Source organism: Chrysochloris asiatica, unplaced genomic scaffold (assembly GCF_000296735.1).
Source record: "Chrysochloris asiatica unplaced genomic scaffold, ChrAsi1.0 scaffold00009, whole genome shotgun sequence".
NCBI classification, from domain to species: domain Eukaryota; kingdom Metazoa; phylum Chordata; class Mammalia; order Afrosoricida; family Chrysochloridae; genus Chrysochloris; species Chrysochloris asiatica.
The window spans coordinates 28989145-29006409 of record NW_006408527.1 but is presented as its reverse complement, the minus strand read 5'-3'; the positions used below and the strand labels follow the sequence as shown (position 1 = coordinate 29006409).

The 17265-nt window shown below is 42.1% G+C and overlaps 1 protein-coding gene across 1 annotated transcript in view; it reads right to left on the bottom strand.

Annotated features, from left to right (window-relative positions):
- Positions 1-8051, bottom strand: part of ASPM (asp (abnormal spindle) homolog, microcephaly associated (Drosophila)) — a 92919-nt gene extending 84868 nt beyond the window's left edge. Inside the window, exon 1 of the mRNA XM_006834234.1 lies at positions 7755-8051. Within this exon, the coding sequence (XP_006834297.1) occupies positions 7755-8051 (297 nt within the window). The remainder of the gene's footprint in view (positions 1-7754) is intronic.
- Between the last annotated feature and the right edge of the window lie 9214 nt (positions 8052-17265).

Sequence of the window (17265 nt, the reverse complement as noted above, 5' to 3'; positions counted from 1 at the left end):
AAAACATTTAAAAAAAAAGGGGGGGGGGGAATGCAAGGATAGTTCAACATAAGGAAAACAATCAAGATAATCCATCATATAAAAAAGAAAAAGGAAAAGAACCACATGATCATATCAATTGATGCAGAAAAGGCATTTGACGAAATCCAACATCCATTCCTGATAAAAACACTCAACAAAGTAGGAATTTAAGGGAAATTCCTCAACATAATCAAGAGCATACATACAAAACCAAGAGCCTACATCACGCTCAATGAAGAGAAACTGAAAGCCTTCCCCCTGAGAACAGGCACCAGACAAGGATGCCCTTTATCACCACTCCTATTCAATATTGTACATACATATAACTCTACGGCATGATAGAGAAATTAAAGACATCCAAACTGGCAAGGAGGAAGTAAAACTCTCCTTATTTGCACATGATATGATCCTATACATAGAAAACCCCAAAGACTCAGTAAAAAAAACTACTAGACCTCATCGAAAGATTCAGCAAAATGGCAGAGTATAAGATCAACATACAAAAATCAGTTGGATTTCTCTATAGCAACAGCGATAGCGATGAAATGGACATTAGGAAGGCAATACCATTAACAATAGCCACACAAAGGATGAAATATTTGGGAATAAACATAACCAGAGAAATAAAGGACTTATACAAAGAAAATTATAAATCACTACTACAGGAAACCAAAAGAGACTTACAGAAGTGGAAGAACATACTATGTTCCTGGATAGGAAGACTCAACATCGTGAAAATGTCAATACTGCCCAAACCAATTTACACATACAATGCAATCCCAATCCAGATTCCAACAACATTCTTCAAAGAGATGGAAATGGCAATTACTAAATTTATATGGAAAGGAGAGAGACCCAGGAAAAGCAAAGCACTGCTTAAAAAACAGGAAGAACGAGGTTGGAGGTCTCTCACTCCCTGATTTCAAACTTTACTACATGGCTACAGTGGTCAAAACAGCTTGGTACTGGTACAATGAAAAATACATTGATCAATGGAACAGAATCGAGAATCCAGAAATTAACCCAACCACATACAGCCAAATGATTTTCGACAAAGTGCCTAAGCATATTGCATGGGGAAGAGACAATCTCTTTGACAAATGGTGCTGGGAGAACTGGAAAGCGATATGCGAAAGACTGAAACAAGGCCTTTGCCTCATGGCCCATACAAAAATGAATTTAGCATAGATTAAAGATCTAAATGTGAATCCCCAAATTATGAAGGTTATCAATGAAAAAAATAGGGAAAAATGTGAGGGTGTTAATTCAGGGTATATACAGACTGCCACACATTTTGAAAAGTACACAAATAAAAACAGACAAAACAGATGAGTGAGACATACTAAAAACTTATGTGCATCAAAAGACTTCACCAAAAGAGTGAAAACGGAACCCACAGATTGGGAAAAAATCTTTTGCAACGACACATCAGATTAGGGACTCATTTCTAAAATATATAGGAAACTACATCTACAAGACAAATAACCCAATCAAGAAATGGGCACAGGATATGAACAGACACTTCACCGAGGAAGAGATCAGGCAGCCAACAAACATATGAAGAAATGTTCACAACCACTAGCCATTAGAGAGATGCAAATCAAAACAACAATGAGATATCATCTCACACTAGCAATAACAGCAAAGATCAAAAAAGTAGAGGACAATAAATGCTGGCGGGATTGGGAGAGACTGGTACACTCTCTTGCATTGCTGCTGGGACTGAAAAATGGTCCAACCTCTCTGGAAAGCAATATGGCGCTTCCTCAGAAGATTGCAAATAGAAATACCTTATGATCCAGCAATTCCTCTACTTGATATTTACTCACAAGAAATATAAGCCATAACATGAGTAGATATAAGCACACCAATGTTCATAGCAGTACTATTTACAATAGCAAAAAGATGGAGACAGCATAAGTGCCCATCAACTGAAGAATGGATAAACAAACTTTGGTACATATACACAATGGAATACTATGCTACCTTGAAGAATAACAAGGAAGCTGCAAACCACCACATAACATGGATGAACCTTGAGGACATTATGCTGGGTGAAATTAGTCAGTCACAAAAGGAGAAATACTGCAGAGGACCACTACTGTGAAAGACTAAGAAAAAGAACATATACTAAAGAGGGGTGGGGGGATTCTTTGCTGGCTGCTGGGATGTGGGGGGTGAGGGAAGGAAAGGTGGAGCATAGGGCAGGGAATAGGCACAGGATAGTTTGAGTGCAGGGCAGGGGGGCAATATACAAAAAGGGAGAGGGAAATGGAAGAAAAAAGCAGGTAAGAGAACAATTAGGCAGGTTTGCATGGGCTAAGTGGGACAGAGGTAAATAATGATGTATGCACAACCTTGGAACAACAGGGCTCTGGGACACAGGGATTAAGACATAGTTGGAATGGGGAAAAGGGGGGAAATAATGTTAAGATGCTTGGTTGTATTTTGAATCTTGGTTTTCCTTGCATTACATTATAAAATAAACAATGGAAGGGGAGAGAAAGGAATAGCCAGAAATATCATAGTAAGCTTATAAGACCGTCTTCTGCCTATGACTGATTGGAATACCTAAAATGGGGCTACAATATGCCCAGTGAATGAGGCTTCCTGCGGAGCCTCTGCATTACGTAAGAATATAAGTGGAATCCTCACCAGCATCTGGAATCTTCAGAGGTGGGAAATTTCCTCTTGAAAGGACAAGCAGACCAGCCTGGAGCAGCTTGAAGAACAGAAGATACCTCTTGAAAGAAAGACTGATAGGAAAAAAAATACTGAACAATATAGGGAGACCGACTGATTACTACAAGAACAAGCAAGTTGCTCGCCCAGGAGACATCAAGGCAAGGAGTCGGGTCCCCTCAAAGTAAACCCCCTTCCAAGACTAAGACTCAATGGGAATACATGCTCTGATTGGTGACCACATTCGTCACCAATAAGGGGAAATTAGGGAAAAACAGCAATGAAGCTGCGAGCTAAGCCCTACAAAGTTCTATAGACTTCTGTGAACCCGGGTGGAGACCTGGTTGGCCAGCAGTGTGGCAAGATCTGGGGACTCTTAGGCCCAGAGTCAGTGACATAGCCACAGAGGACTAGAGTGGAGAGTGAAACATCCAGCTGATAAGAAGAGAGGACATATGCACAAGAACACCCACACTTGCAGATAATACCCACTTGACCTGGCTTCAATGACTGAATGATCAGAGCTCAACTAGAAGAAAGAAGAGGAAAAAAAGAGTAATCTGACACAATTTGATGAATTTGACCTACACCTATGGATGCAGTAGTCCAAAAGAGGGAACAAATCTTTACAGCGAGGAGCATTCCCACCCCCTCCACACAGAGTAGACAGGGATGGGTAACTTGGACACTGGCTATCCAAAATGGGGTGCTACAAAGGCAAGAAGTGACTGGCTTACAAGCTTTCAAGAGGGAACTTAGATCCACAGTGTGTGGAGGAAGCTAGAATCTCCACTGAGTAGTATCCAATCTGTCTAGGTGGGGATGATGAAAGGAAATGCGGGTTGGTCTCTTGTGATACAATGGTTAACAATTGTTATTAGGACTGATTGTGAGGGTTGTAAATGTAAAGGTAGACATTTTGTGGCAAGAAGGGAAGTGATTAACTTTGCAGTCTAGGAGCGGAGGTCCCTGGGACCATCAAGGGATAAGAGCAGAGAGCAGAACCCTATCCAGAGAAGCAGTGAACCCTGAGATGGAGACAGAGATGATGGCATGGAGAGATGGAGCAGCTGAGGACTTTAGACCCAGAGAAGGAGAGGGTCTGTGTGCTGATGACCAGGAGAGGGGCGGCCAAGGAGGGCAAGGGGGGGTGGGGGGAGGCAGGACTTTAGGATGTACCCTTTGGTTGGTTGATGATGCATGGAGGGGATCGTAACCATGGCAATGAAACAGTATATGATAAGATGAATGTAAAGGTAATGTTCTCCCCTGTAAACTGTCACATAATTCACAATAAAACATTAAAAAAAAAAGAATAGAGGATGGCCACATCAAATCTTCAAGATAGTACTAGTAAAACCATGCTTCATCTGTTACAATTTTTCTAAGAAATGCTTCAGGATGTTGATGCCACTTGTTTAAATTTTTCATTGAAAGTTCTGCTCCTATCTATAGCTAATCTGGGTGCAAGAATTATGGTACCCATCAAGCAGAAAGTTTGCTCAACTTTTAATTTTTCAGTTAGAATTGTGTAAGCTGAACCAACTGAAATATCTATGGTGTTGTCTATTGTTTCTGCTGTTAGTTATCGTTGTTGTTAAGCGCTATTGAGTCGGTTCTGACTCATAGCGACCCTGTATAGGACTTCCATGGAGCAGCCGGTGAGCTGAACCACCAACCTTGTCCAGTGCTTATCCTACAGTACCAAACAATGATTCATGCTGTTAATTACTGGCCCTCTTCAATTAGGTCACGAGCAAGATAATGGTTTCCTCGAAAACTGATGTGGATGGTCTGCTCCTGCAGACTTCATTTTCAACATTATAACATCCCTTCTGAAAATGTGTTACCCATTTGTAAACTGCTGATTTCTTTGGGGTATTGTCCCCATAAACTTTTCAAAAAGCATCAATGATTTCACCCTTTTTCACCCAAGCATCACCATAAATTCCATGTTTGTTATTGTGTGGATTTTGAAATTCATGATGCTCTGATAAGGGACTCTTTTCAAACTGATGTCTTATCTTCGTGTCTCAAACCAGTTCCTATTCAGACACATTATAAGAAGTTGTTGTTAGGCTCTAACTTATAGAACCTTATGCACAACAGAGCAAACTACTGCCTGGTCCTACACCATCCTCACAATGGTTGTTAGAGCCCATTATTTCAGTCAGTAAGTCCATCCACCTTGCTGGGGATCTTTCTCTTTTTCGCTAGCCCTCTACTTTAACCCTGTCGCTATGAGTCGGAACCAACTCCACAGCAGATAACCACCACCACCCACCTTAACAAACATGATGTTTTTTCCAGAGACTGTTCCCTCCTGACAACACGTACAAGAAGTTTTTGTTGTTAAGTGCTGTCAAGATGTTTCCAGCTCATAGTGAGCCTGTATAAGGTTTCCAAGGAGTTGCTGGTGAGTCTGAAACACTGATCTTGCCATTCAAACCAACCCTGCAGTCAAGCACTTATCCTATGGCACCACACCAGTTTATTTTGCAGCAAAAAAAAAAAATTGAATCCTTAATTTTTCATGATATTCATTTTCCATGAACTTTTTGATGGTCCCTCATATTTTCATGACTACCAAGCTTCACCATAAATCCCATGTTTGTCATTGCATGGATTTTACAATTACTGCTGCTCTGATAAGGACTCTTTTCAAACTGATGTCTTGAAAACCCTATACATGTCGCTATGAGTCAGAACCAACTCAACAGCACTCAACAACAACAATTAACCACAGAAACAATAGCCAACACCATAGACATTTCAGATGGTCCAGAGTACACAACACTTATTATGTTCCAGTCATATGTGCAAGTATCTTATAAATTCTTTAGCCCTAGGATAAGCTCATAATTATCACTAGAATGCAAGTACTATGATTACGCAGATTTTATAATGACATGACCTTGTCAAGAAAGCTTTAAGTATCTTGCCCAAAGTCAGACAGCTGGTAATTAGAACCCAAGCCAGGCAGTCTGACATCACAGTTTATTTTCACACTTTCAAAGGTTCTACTCTGTGGACTCCTGGTGGCACTGTAGGATAAGCACTGGCCTACTATCTGAAAGGCTGGCAGTTCAAACTCAGCTTCTCTAGGGAAGAAAGATGAGGCTTTCTGCTCCTGTGAAGATTGACAGCCTCAGAAACCCTATACATGGACACCATGAATTAGAACTGACTTTATGGTACTCAGGAACTCTGGTAGGGTAGTGGTTACAAATCGGGTTGCAAACCTCAGCGTCAGCAGTTCGAAACTACCAGCGAAGAGAAAGATGAGTCTTTCTGCTCCCGTAAAGATTTATAGCCTCGGAAACCTTGTACAGTCGCTATGCGTTGCAACCAACTCCATGGCACATAACCACCACCTATGGTACTTAGCTCTGGAAGCGTAGTGGTTACGAATTGGGCTGCGAGCCGCAAGGGCAGCAGTTTGAAACTACCAGTGGTTCCGCGGGAGAAAGATGAGGCGGTCTCCTCCAATAAAGATTTACAGCCTCGGAAACCCCGTGTAGGGTCACTACAAGTCAGAACCGACTCCACGGCACATAACAACAACAACAATGGTACTTAGCAACAACAAATCTATGGAAAGACCACAGCATAAATTTTCTGGATTTTGATGAGAGTAATCACTCTGGCCAATGTAATACAGTAAAAGCTAATGAAACAATATTGATAAGGTGAAATCTGATTCATCACCAAAACTATACTGACAGCAAAGGAGAAAATAGGTGTTTTGAAATACTAAAGTGTGCATACACACTACACATGCATGATGAGAACAACTCTAGATTTTTGTTGTAACATTTAGCCAAAACTAAGTTCACTCTTTCGCCAGAAAAAAAAAAAAAAAAAAAAAAAAAAAAACACAACAAAATTCATCACACTTTGAGGATACCTATAGAAATTCAAATGCTTCTTAAGGTGGCTGACAGAAAACACATGGAAATACTGTGCTCACCAATGTACTCCTGGGTTATCTTCTGTTTTTAAAAATGAGTATTGACAATAAAACTGCAAGAGCATTTCACAATGCCTGAGGTTTATTGAACACCCATCTTTATTTAAGGAGGACAGAGGTGGCTCAATGGTTCCATTCTTGTCTGCCATACCGGTTGGATTACAGTGAGTACACCTCACACACTTCCACCACCCATCTATCAGTGGAAGCTCTCTTGTGGGTTGCTATGAGGCTGAACAGGTTTCAGTGGAGCTTCCGGACTAAAATAGACTAGGAAGAAAAGACTGGCAGTGAACTGCTGAAAACATTAATCACTACAGTCAGATCCTGGGAACGGTGCATACCAAGCAGTGTTTGATTCAACTGTGAATGAGTCCTGCCTTGCGACCAGTAAGAACATTTAACAGACAAAAATCAAACCAAACCTCACACGAAATTCTGACTCATAGCACCCTTATAGGACACAGTAAAACTGGAGTTTCTAAGGCTGCACTCTTTTTGGGAGCTGACATGTTTCAAACCACAGACTTTTTGGTTAGCAGCTTGTGTTATGTGTTGGGCTAACTGCAAGGTCAGCAATTTGAATTCACCAGCCACTCCGCGGGAGAGATAACGTGACTTTCTAATCCTGTAAAGATGATGTTATTGTAAAGTGCCTAGAGTCGGTTCCTAAGCGAACCTGTATAGGGTTTCCCAGGTGCAGCTGGTTAGTTTTAACTGCTGATTTTGTGGTTCACAGTCCGGTGCTAATTTTACAGCACCAAAACCGAAGTTCAAATAAGATGTACAGCCTCGGAAACGGTATACAGGGTCGCTATGTGTCGGAACTGACTCGACGGTACACCACCATCTAAACACTTACAACTGCGACACAAAGTCTATAAAAATGTTTTAGAACTGTGTCCCCATCTAAGTGACCGCTTTCCCAGGCATTCAACACAGGAGTCAAGGAATTCCGTGCCTCCCCCTCTCCCTCCAGGTCCCGGGTGGTGAGGGGGCCCTTTCAAGCCCTGTCCCCTGAACCAGGGTGGCCGGTGAGTTGGAGGGGCAGGTGGGCAGCGGTCGGGCTCCCATCACTTACCTGCAGCAGGAAACTGCGTTGCGACACGCTGAAGCCCTGGTCCGCTGCCGGGAAACGGCATATCTCCACTTCCGCCACCTCCTCGTTGGGATTGTCTATGGCCAGAGATAGTGTCCGAGAGGTTCCCAGGCGAACATCCCCGAAGCAGAGGAACGGTGGCTTGCAGAAGTGGCTGAGCGACAGGACAGGCGGGGAGGCTGCATCTTTTCCGGCCCCGGGACCGCACAGCCCGGCAGACGTCCTCTGCCCCACGGGGCTCAACTCCCAGCAGCTTCGCCCCGCACGCCGGGTCGCCATGACGGCTCCGAGATCCCGCCGGGATCTCCAAGGAGGCTGCTAACGGCTTCCCGCAAGACGAGGCAGTGGCGGTAGTCGAAGTAAACTCGCCCACCGACACCCGAGAAGTAAAAAAAAGGAAACTCAGCTCGCAACTGTGCAAACCCCAGTGATGCCAAACAATCAGAGCTTTCTGCCTCCGTTTAAACCTCCCGCCTCCCCAATCAGCGCCTCCGGACACCGCCCACCTGATGACAGAGCCAATCACTGAGCAGTTGATTGGCAGTCACTGGCCAATGAAACGGGAGCGCCTTATTTAAACGCTTGCACCAGCCTGTCAGTTGCTCTCTACGGAGAAAGCAATGACGTGACGGTAAAGTATTGACAACTCCCTAAAATCAGTTGCATAGTGTTGAAATTCGGTTTTACAGTGTTTGTCAACAGGATGTGTCGAAGGGAGAAGAATACCAGCGTCTCCAAAATAAATGTAGTAATCATTGGGGTTGTCAGGCACAACTTTGGGTGAAACCACTCTCTTCTCATCCAGCCCAGAAAGACATGACTGTTTCCTAGACTGACTAGAAGGAATTAAGAGGAAAATTTTAATGATAGTGACAGTGAACGTGCATATTTTCGTGATTGACCAAACCAAGGGCCCAATAAGTTTGCATTCTGTTTCTTACATCAGGATGCTGTAAACATGGTATAAAATGAACAAACGAAATCTGAGATTCCCAGTCCTTGTGGGCCATTGAGTCAGTTTCGATTCAGCGATCCTGTATAGCGTTTCTGAGGAGCGGCGGGTGGGTTTGAACCACTGACCTTAAGGTTAGCAGTCTAGTGCTTATCTTAGAGCATCACAACAGACCTCCACATGGAACCCTTCTATTCTGCAACACATGGAGTTGCCAGAAATCCACAGCACCTAGCAACAACAATAATCTAGAAATTATGATTATAACTTTTCTGTTTAGTGGTGTAAGTTGGTTCCAAGCGACCCTGTTTGTATAAGGTTTCTGAGGAGCAGCTGGTGGGTTTAAACCACTGACCATGTGGTTAACAACCCAGGTCTTATCCTACAGCACCACACCAGGGATTGTTTTAAGCAATTTACATATTTATCTCAGTCTTCACCTCAACTCTATAAGGCATCTACGATTATTTATATTTTACAGATGAGGTTAACTGAGAAAGAGGTTAAGGAATTTGCGTAAGTAACAGCTAGCTTGCCTAAGTAAGCGGCACAGCCAGAATATGTACCCAGGAAGTTTGGTCCAGACTTATTCTACCTCTAACTTTACTGTGACAAACTTAAAAAAAAAAAAAAAAGTCAATGTGTGTATGGGCCCATCCAAGTGTAGATAATATAGAAACCAAAGTTTCTGGGTGGAAAAACAAAATTAAGAAGCTGATATCTGAGATGAAATTATATCTAATGGCATTCAAGCCTGGCCTCAAGTTGACCCTGTTACTTTCAACAATTTTTAAACAAATAAAAAAAAAATTTAAGCCTTCAGGATTGATGCACAATGTAAACACTACTTTTGAAACATAAAAAGTATAGTTTTATTTTTCATAAAAATTCTAGTATGGATTATAATTATATTCAAATTTGCATAATTTATATTTATAATTTCATACTGTGACTGTTAATCATCAAATCAATGTTTCAAAGAAAAATCCTCTTAAGATTTAAAAAAAGCACTCAAATGTTTGCTTCAGTTATTGTGACATGGAGACACCATTTTGTTAAGGTATGCTTACTCTCATTTTGTTTCTTCATAAAGCAAAACTGCTGGCTCACAACTCAGTAAAGAATGAACTCTATTTATAAATTGTATTTGTCCATTTGCTTCCATACTCCACCCTTAAATGGTTGCACTTTACCTAATTAATGTGTTGGCACAAGTAGAATGACTGTAATAGTCTGTTAGGTTCACTCATTGAAAGCTGAAGTCCAGTTATTTGCAGTCAGTTAGGTTAAAATGTTCAAACCCATCTGCATTCTGTAGAGAGTTAAAAGCTTGGAAAGAGGGAATTGTTGGAATACATTTATATGTGTGACCTGTTCAGCTCCCCTAAACATGCATACCCTAATAATCCCTTTAACAAAGCATTAAGAAATATATTGATGAGCAGTTCTTAACATCCTTGAAGAGGCCTGTGATACTGTTTTCAATAGGTCAGGAATGATGGTTGTTATTGTTAAGTGCAGTCAAGTCAGTTTCATCTCATAGTGACCCTGTAGAGAGTGTCCAAGGAGCTGCTGGTGGGTTTGAACTTCTGACTTTGTGGTTCACAGTCTAGTGCTGATCCTATAGTGCCATACCAGGAATCCTAGGAATGAAGGTTTGTTGCTGTTGTTAAGTGCCGTCAAGTGGGTTCCGACTCACCGCCAAACGTGCTTCAAACTGACCTTGCAGTCCAGCGCATTAACCAGCAGCACCACACCAGGACAGGGGATGCTATAATAGCATAATTTGTCTCATTATAGAGGCAGGGATCTGTGGCAATGGCTAATTGATCAAAGGAGCAATAGAAATAAGATAGGTACTGTACTAAGGTTCTGCTTAACATATATATGGAGAAAAAATTCTTGATCTGAAGAATAGAAACCTAACTGAGGTTCAAAGACCCATAATTAAGGACAGGTCCTTAAGGTCAGCAGTTCGAAACTACCAGCTGCTCCACAGGAGAAAGATGAAGCTTTCTGCACCTGTAAAGATTTACAGCCTCAGAAACCCTATACAGGGTCGCTATGGGTCAGAACCAACTCGATGGCACTTAACAACAACAACTTGCCCTTAGAAGAAAGGATCTGGCCACATGGATATATCATAAAAAAAGTGACTGCCATCCTAATAATTGGAATCTTGGTGTGGTGCTATAGGATAAGCACTGGACTACTAACTGCAAGGCCGGCAGTTCACACCTACCAGCTACTCCTCAGAAACACTATACAGGATCGCTATGAGTCAGAACTGATTCAACAATACATACCAACAATAATAACAACAATTATTGTTGTTGTTGTTGTTGTTAGGTGCCATCGAGTCTGTACCGACCCATAGCGACCTTATGCACAGCAGAATGAAACACTGCCCGATCCTGGTCCAACCTCACTACTGTTACCATGCTTGAGTTCATCGATGCTGCCACTTGGCCAATCCATCTCGTTGGGGGTCTTCTTCTTTTTCTCTGACCTTCCACCTTACCAAACATGATATCCTTCTCCAGTGACTGGTCCCTCCTGACAATATGCCCGAAGTATGAGAGACGAAGTTTGGCCATCTTGGCCTCCAAGGAGCACTCTGGCTGCACCTCTTCCAAAATGGATCTGTTGGTTCTTTTGGTAGCACATGGCACTTTATATATTCTCCTTTAACACCATAACTCAAATGCATCAATTCTTCTATGGTCTTCCTTATTCACTGTCCAGCTTTCGCATACATATGAGGTTACTGAAAATACCATGGCTTGGATCAGGAGCACCTTAGTCCTCAAGCTGACATCTTTGTTCTTCAACACTTTAAAAAGGTCTTGTGCAGCAGATTTACCTAATGCAATACATCCTTAGATTTCTTGACTGCTGTTTCCGTGAGTGTTTATAGTTGATCCAAGAAGAATGACGTCCTTGACAACTTCAATCTTTTCTCTATTGATAAGAATGTTGTTTATTCGTCCAGTGGTGAAGATTTTTGTTTTCTTAACACTGAGATGTAATCCATACCAAAGGCTGTACTCTTTGATCTTCATCAGTAAATGTTTTAAGTCCTCTTCACTTTCAGCAAACAAGGTTGTATCATCTGCATATCGCAGGTTGTTAATGAGTCTTCCTCCAATCCTGATGCGTTTTTCTTCATAGAACCCAGCTTCTCGGATTATTTGCTCTGCATACAGGTTGAATAAGTATCATGAAAGAATATAACCCTGTCGCACACCTTTCTTAATTTTAAACCATTCAGTGTTCCCATGTTCTGTTCGAACAACTGCCTCTTGGTCCAGGTACAGATTCCTCATGAGCTCAATGAAGTGTTCCAGAATAGTTGTACTTCACAATGTTGTCCATAGCTTGTCACGATCCACACAATCAAAAGCCTTTGTGTAGTCAATAAAGCACAGGTAAACATCTTTCTGATATTATCTGCTTTCAGCCAAGAGCCATCAGACATCAGCAATGATATCCCTCGCTAATCACCAAAAATATATACCTACCATAAATCTTAACCCAAAATTTCTCCCAGAGAGAACTGCAGTCATTTAAAGGTGTGACTGTGGGAAGAGGGATACCCAGACCTTCCCCGGGGTCATTAGATTCTTTCTGCTACACTGCAGAAACTTACAAAGCCACCATGGACCACCAGAGTGGGAGCTTATGCACATCAGGGGATAGATATCATCTAAGCCTGAATCCAACAGGATAGAATTCATTGAGTTCCAGAATATAAACTAAGAATAGACATACTTGGTAACTGGTAGAATTCCAGTTCCAAGGAGTAAAGGTTACTATGGTTGTTGTTGTTAGATACTGTCAAGCCATTTCTGACTCATAGTGACCCTATGTACAACAGAATGGAACACTGCCCGGTCCTGTGCCAGCCTCACAATTGTTGCTACGCTTGAGCCCAGTACTACTGCCACTGTGTCAATCCACAATTTGGGGGTCTTCCTCTTTTTCACTGACCCTCCACTTTACCAAGCATGATATCCTTCTCCAGGGACTTGATCTCTCCTGATAACATGTCTGAAGTATGAGATGAAGTCTCACCATCCTGTATTACAATGACAGAAAGAGTCAAGTTTACACCCCTGAACCCACTTCCCTATCATTCCATAATCTCTCAGAGAATTTCAGAGATTCCTTTGAAGGTTTGAGAGATGTAAGGATGGTAGTTACAACCATATAGACATTTAGCTCCTTTCTATGACCAGCACAAAGGTCAGATGGGTTCTGGTGGTGTTTATGTGTCATAGAGTCAGTTCCGACTCATACGACCCTGTACAGGGTTTCTGAGGCTGTAAATCTTTATGGAAGCAGAAAGCCTCATCTTTCTCCCATGGAACAGCTGGTAGTTTCGAACTGCTGACCTTGAGGTTCACAGCCCGATTCGTAACCACTATGCTACCAGAGCCAAACCAAACCCATTGCCATGGAGTCAATTCCCATTCATAGAGACCCTGTATAGGGTTTCTGAGACTGTAAATCTTCACAGCAGCAGATAGCCTCATCTTTCTACAGCAGAGAGGCTGCTCATTTTGAACTGTTGATCTTGCAGCTAGCAGTCCACAGTACCACCAGGGCTCCTTAGAAAATGACAATCAATTACCACAATTCGGGGATGATACCAATAGCTGCTTCAGTTTCAGATGTTATCTTTATACAGAACATCAACCAGTACATCCTTGCCAGCTGGTTTGCTACTATCAAATTATGTTTCTTAATTGCTCTAGTTAAGAAGAACTGTAGCATTTCATATTTATGTGGTGGGGCAATATATAGCTGTGCATAAGGTCACTATGAGTTGAAACCAACTGGATGGCACCTAACAACAACAACAATATGGAGTTCTGGTAGCATAGTGGTCATGAACTGGGGTGCAGACCCCAAGGTCAGCGGTTTGAGACTACCAGCTGTTCTGCGGGAGAAAGATGAGGAATTCTGCTCCCATAAAGATTTACAGCCTCAGAAATCCTATACAGGGTTGCTATGAGTTGGAACCGACTCCACGGCGCATAACAACCACCACCATCAAGCCTCAAGGCTAGTCAAGTCTCTTGTCTGAGCTGTAATATTGTCCAAAGGGAACCTAATCTTGATTCCTCAGAACATTGTACTGGTCCATCATATTGACGACATTTGTTAGTTAAACCTGGTGAGCAAGAAACAGCTGTCAAGAATTGTGAGGGTGTGAGATCTTTTTCCCAATTGAAAGCTAACAAATTAGTTTGCCAATTGCATGAGTGCTGGCAGGAGATATTGCTATAGTATAACTAATACCTCCCATTTGAAATATTATAGTATAACAACCCCCATTTAAAACACTGTAGTATAACTAACAGCCCCCATTTGCCTTTGAAATAGCATAGTTCACCCTGTTCCCCCATCTCCCCACCTCACCCTATGGAAAAATAATAAAATTCTTACAGAAAAACCTTGAAGGCCAGAATGACCCAGGGACACCTGAACAAACAGGATAAAATTTAGCCCATCCATACAACCAAGATAAAGGTTTATTGGTGTGTTTACTCCCACTTACAACAGATCCATTTTGGAAGAACTGCAGCCAGAGTGCTCCTTGGAGGCCAGGATGGCCAAATGTCGTCTCTCATTTGTTGTTATGTGCCGTGGAGTCGGTTCCAACTCATAGCGACCCTGTACAGGGTTTCCGAGGCTGTAAATCTTTACGGGAGCAGAAATCCTCATCTTTCTCCCGCGGAACATTTGGTAGTTTCGAACTGCTGACCTTGCGGTTCACAGCCCGATTCGTAACCACTACGCTAATACTTTGGTCATATTGTTAGGACGGACCAGTAGCTGGAGAAGGATATCATGTTTGGTAAGGTGGAGGGTAAGAGAAAAAGAGGAAGACCCCCAACGAGATGGATTGGCCAAATGGCAGCATCAATGGACTCGAGCGTGGCAACAGACGTGAGGCTGGCCCAGGATTGGGCAGTGTTTCGCTCTGCTGTGCATAAGGTCGCTATGAGTCAGTACTGACTCAATGGCACCTAACAACAACAACAGAGGATAAGGGACTGCTGGAATTTACTACCACAGCTGACAAGACAAGTCTGTATGTTCTAACCACTCTGTGTTTCTTGTATAAAACCCTGTTTCCAGCCTCACTTTGGGGTAAGACTGATTTGAGCTTTAGCTAACACTCTGGCTGCCCACAATAAACTTTGCTCTTTACGTTTTCCGAGTTGAGTTCTTTCTGACTTGCGCTGCCACAGCAATATAAGACTCTTCATTAAAGAAAAAAAGTACTTTATTACTTATACAAAAAGCTGTTGCCAGACAGTCAGCATGTTCATTTGCAATGGCTATCCCAGCCACCTTAATCTCATGGGGACAATACAAAGAGTGTATGATGAATGCCTACACAACACACAATAGTTTGCATTACATGAGAAGATCACACTGAACTTAAGAATCAATTGTTTACAGCACAATGTCATGGAGAGGAAATTTCTCACTGCAAACAGAATCCTGAGACATGGCCTGGATAAAGGAAGGTCAGCGCCTTGCATTCTTGGCAAACCCAACAAAAAATGTAAGGGTTGTTCAGGCCCCCTGGTGAATTACTATGACCAAGAACTTTCTATGCCAGTAGTAAAACAAATGTAGGCCAGAAAGTATTTAGGAATCCAACTGGGCTATGAGTCAGGACCGCGGCATATAACCACCACATGAGTCTGAGATACGCCAGGCTATCTGATCCCTCTAATGAGGCAATTTTCTGTAGTTTTGTACCATTTAGAAGTCCTCTTGAGATTTTGAAGGCCGCACATACCTTTCTAGGCAACATCTTTCCCATCAATTTACCTAGTAATTCTAAGATTGACATTTTTGAGTGGTTCCAAGCTCCAATGTGAGCTGCCCTGTTACTTACACCATAAGGTAGTCACAGACACAGAATAGAGCTTCATAGAAGCATCACAGGATGGAACTCCAGATTTGAGAGTAAATTTATGCTCCCCTCTTCACACAAGTATCTACTATTTGAAAAGCAGCTTTTGGTTTTGCAATTGCAGCATGGTAGAGACTTGCATAAGTAACTGCCCATTAACTATTATTAATCCAGGGATCAGCAAACTATGGTTTCTGGGACAAATCTGGCACACAGCCTGGGTTTTTTTTTTGCCTTTGTTTTTTTATAAATACAAATTTATTGGAATATAATCTCCTCTAACATTAGCATATTGCCTATGGCTCCTTTCAGACTACAATGGCAGAATTGAGTAGCTGCAACAGAAATCATGTGGCCCATCAAGCCTAAAATATTTACCAGCTGAACCTTACCAAAAAAAAAGTTTGCAGACCCCTATTCTAATTAAAATAACCATAAAAGTAGAGGTGGCAAGCAACATTCCATTGTAAAACAAAACTGGCATACACAACATCAGAACTGAGCAAGGCAAAAAGACACAAGTAAACTGCACCAACAGATAACTATTATCCCCTACTACTTCTAAGGAGCTCTGGTAGAGTAGTGGTTATGACTCGGGCTGCAAACCACCAAGTCAGCAGTTCTAAACTACCAGCTGCTCCACGAGAGAAAGATAAGGCTTTCTGCTCCCGTAAAGATTTACAGCCTTGGAAACCCTGTACAGGGTCGCTATAAGTCGGAACCGACTCCACAGCACATAACAACAACTACTTTACTGCCTTTTCATCAGTCTACACCTAGAATCAGGGCGTTCCTAATTACCACTTTGAAGAAGATGAAAAAGTTGGTTTATGTATGGATCTGTAAGGTAGTCCAGATATGAAATATGCTGAATAGTACAGTGGTGTCCCCTTAAGGACAGATGAAGGTGTACAGAAAATCTCTCAGTGAACAAAATTCTGGACAATACATTTGGTAGTCACAAGGAAGAAGGCCATGACCTAAAGTAAAATTCTATGTTGACTCATGGGCAATGGCTAACAGGTTGGCAACAGGGCAAAGCTTTAGAAAAAGAAAACGGGAACAAGCAGGAGGGTTTGTTAAGTGGTCCTATCAAAATAGGTATGGTGTGTTAAGAAATGTGTACCGTGTCAGTGCCCATCAGAGACCACCCATAGCAGAAAAGGAGCTCAGTAATAGGGTAGACAAAACAACCTATCCAGATGTCAGCTTCTTTCCTCAGGCATTCCAGTGATTGCTCAGTAAGCCCATTTCCAAAGTAGCAATAGCAGTAGGGATGGACATTACCAAAGATCTCAAAACATGGTCTCCTCCTTACCAAGGCTAACCTGATACACCACTACTGAATCACAAAAACCTAAAAATGTAGGAATGGCTTTGGAACCTGGCAGTGCCTAGAGGCTGGAAGGATTCTGAGGAGCAAGTTAGAGAAAGCCTAAAGTGTGACAAGGTTGTGTTCTTTCACACGACTTATTCAACCTGTATGCTGAGCAAATAATACGAGAAGCTGGGTTCTATGAAGAAAAACATGGTGTCAGGATTGGAGGAAGACTCATTAACAACCTGCGATTTGCCAATGATACAACCTTGCTTGCTGAAAGTGA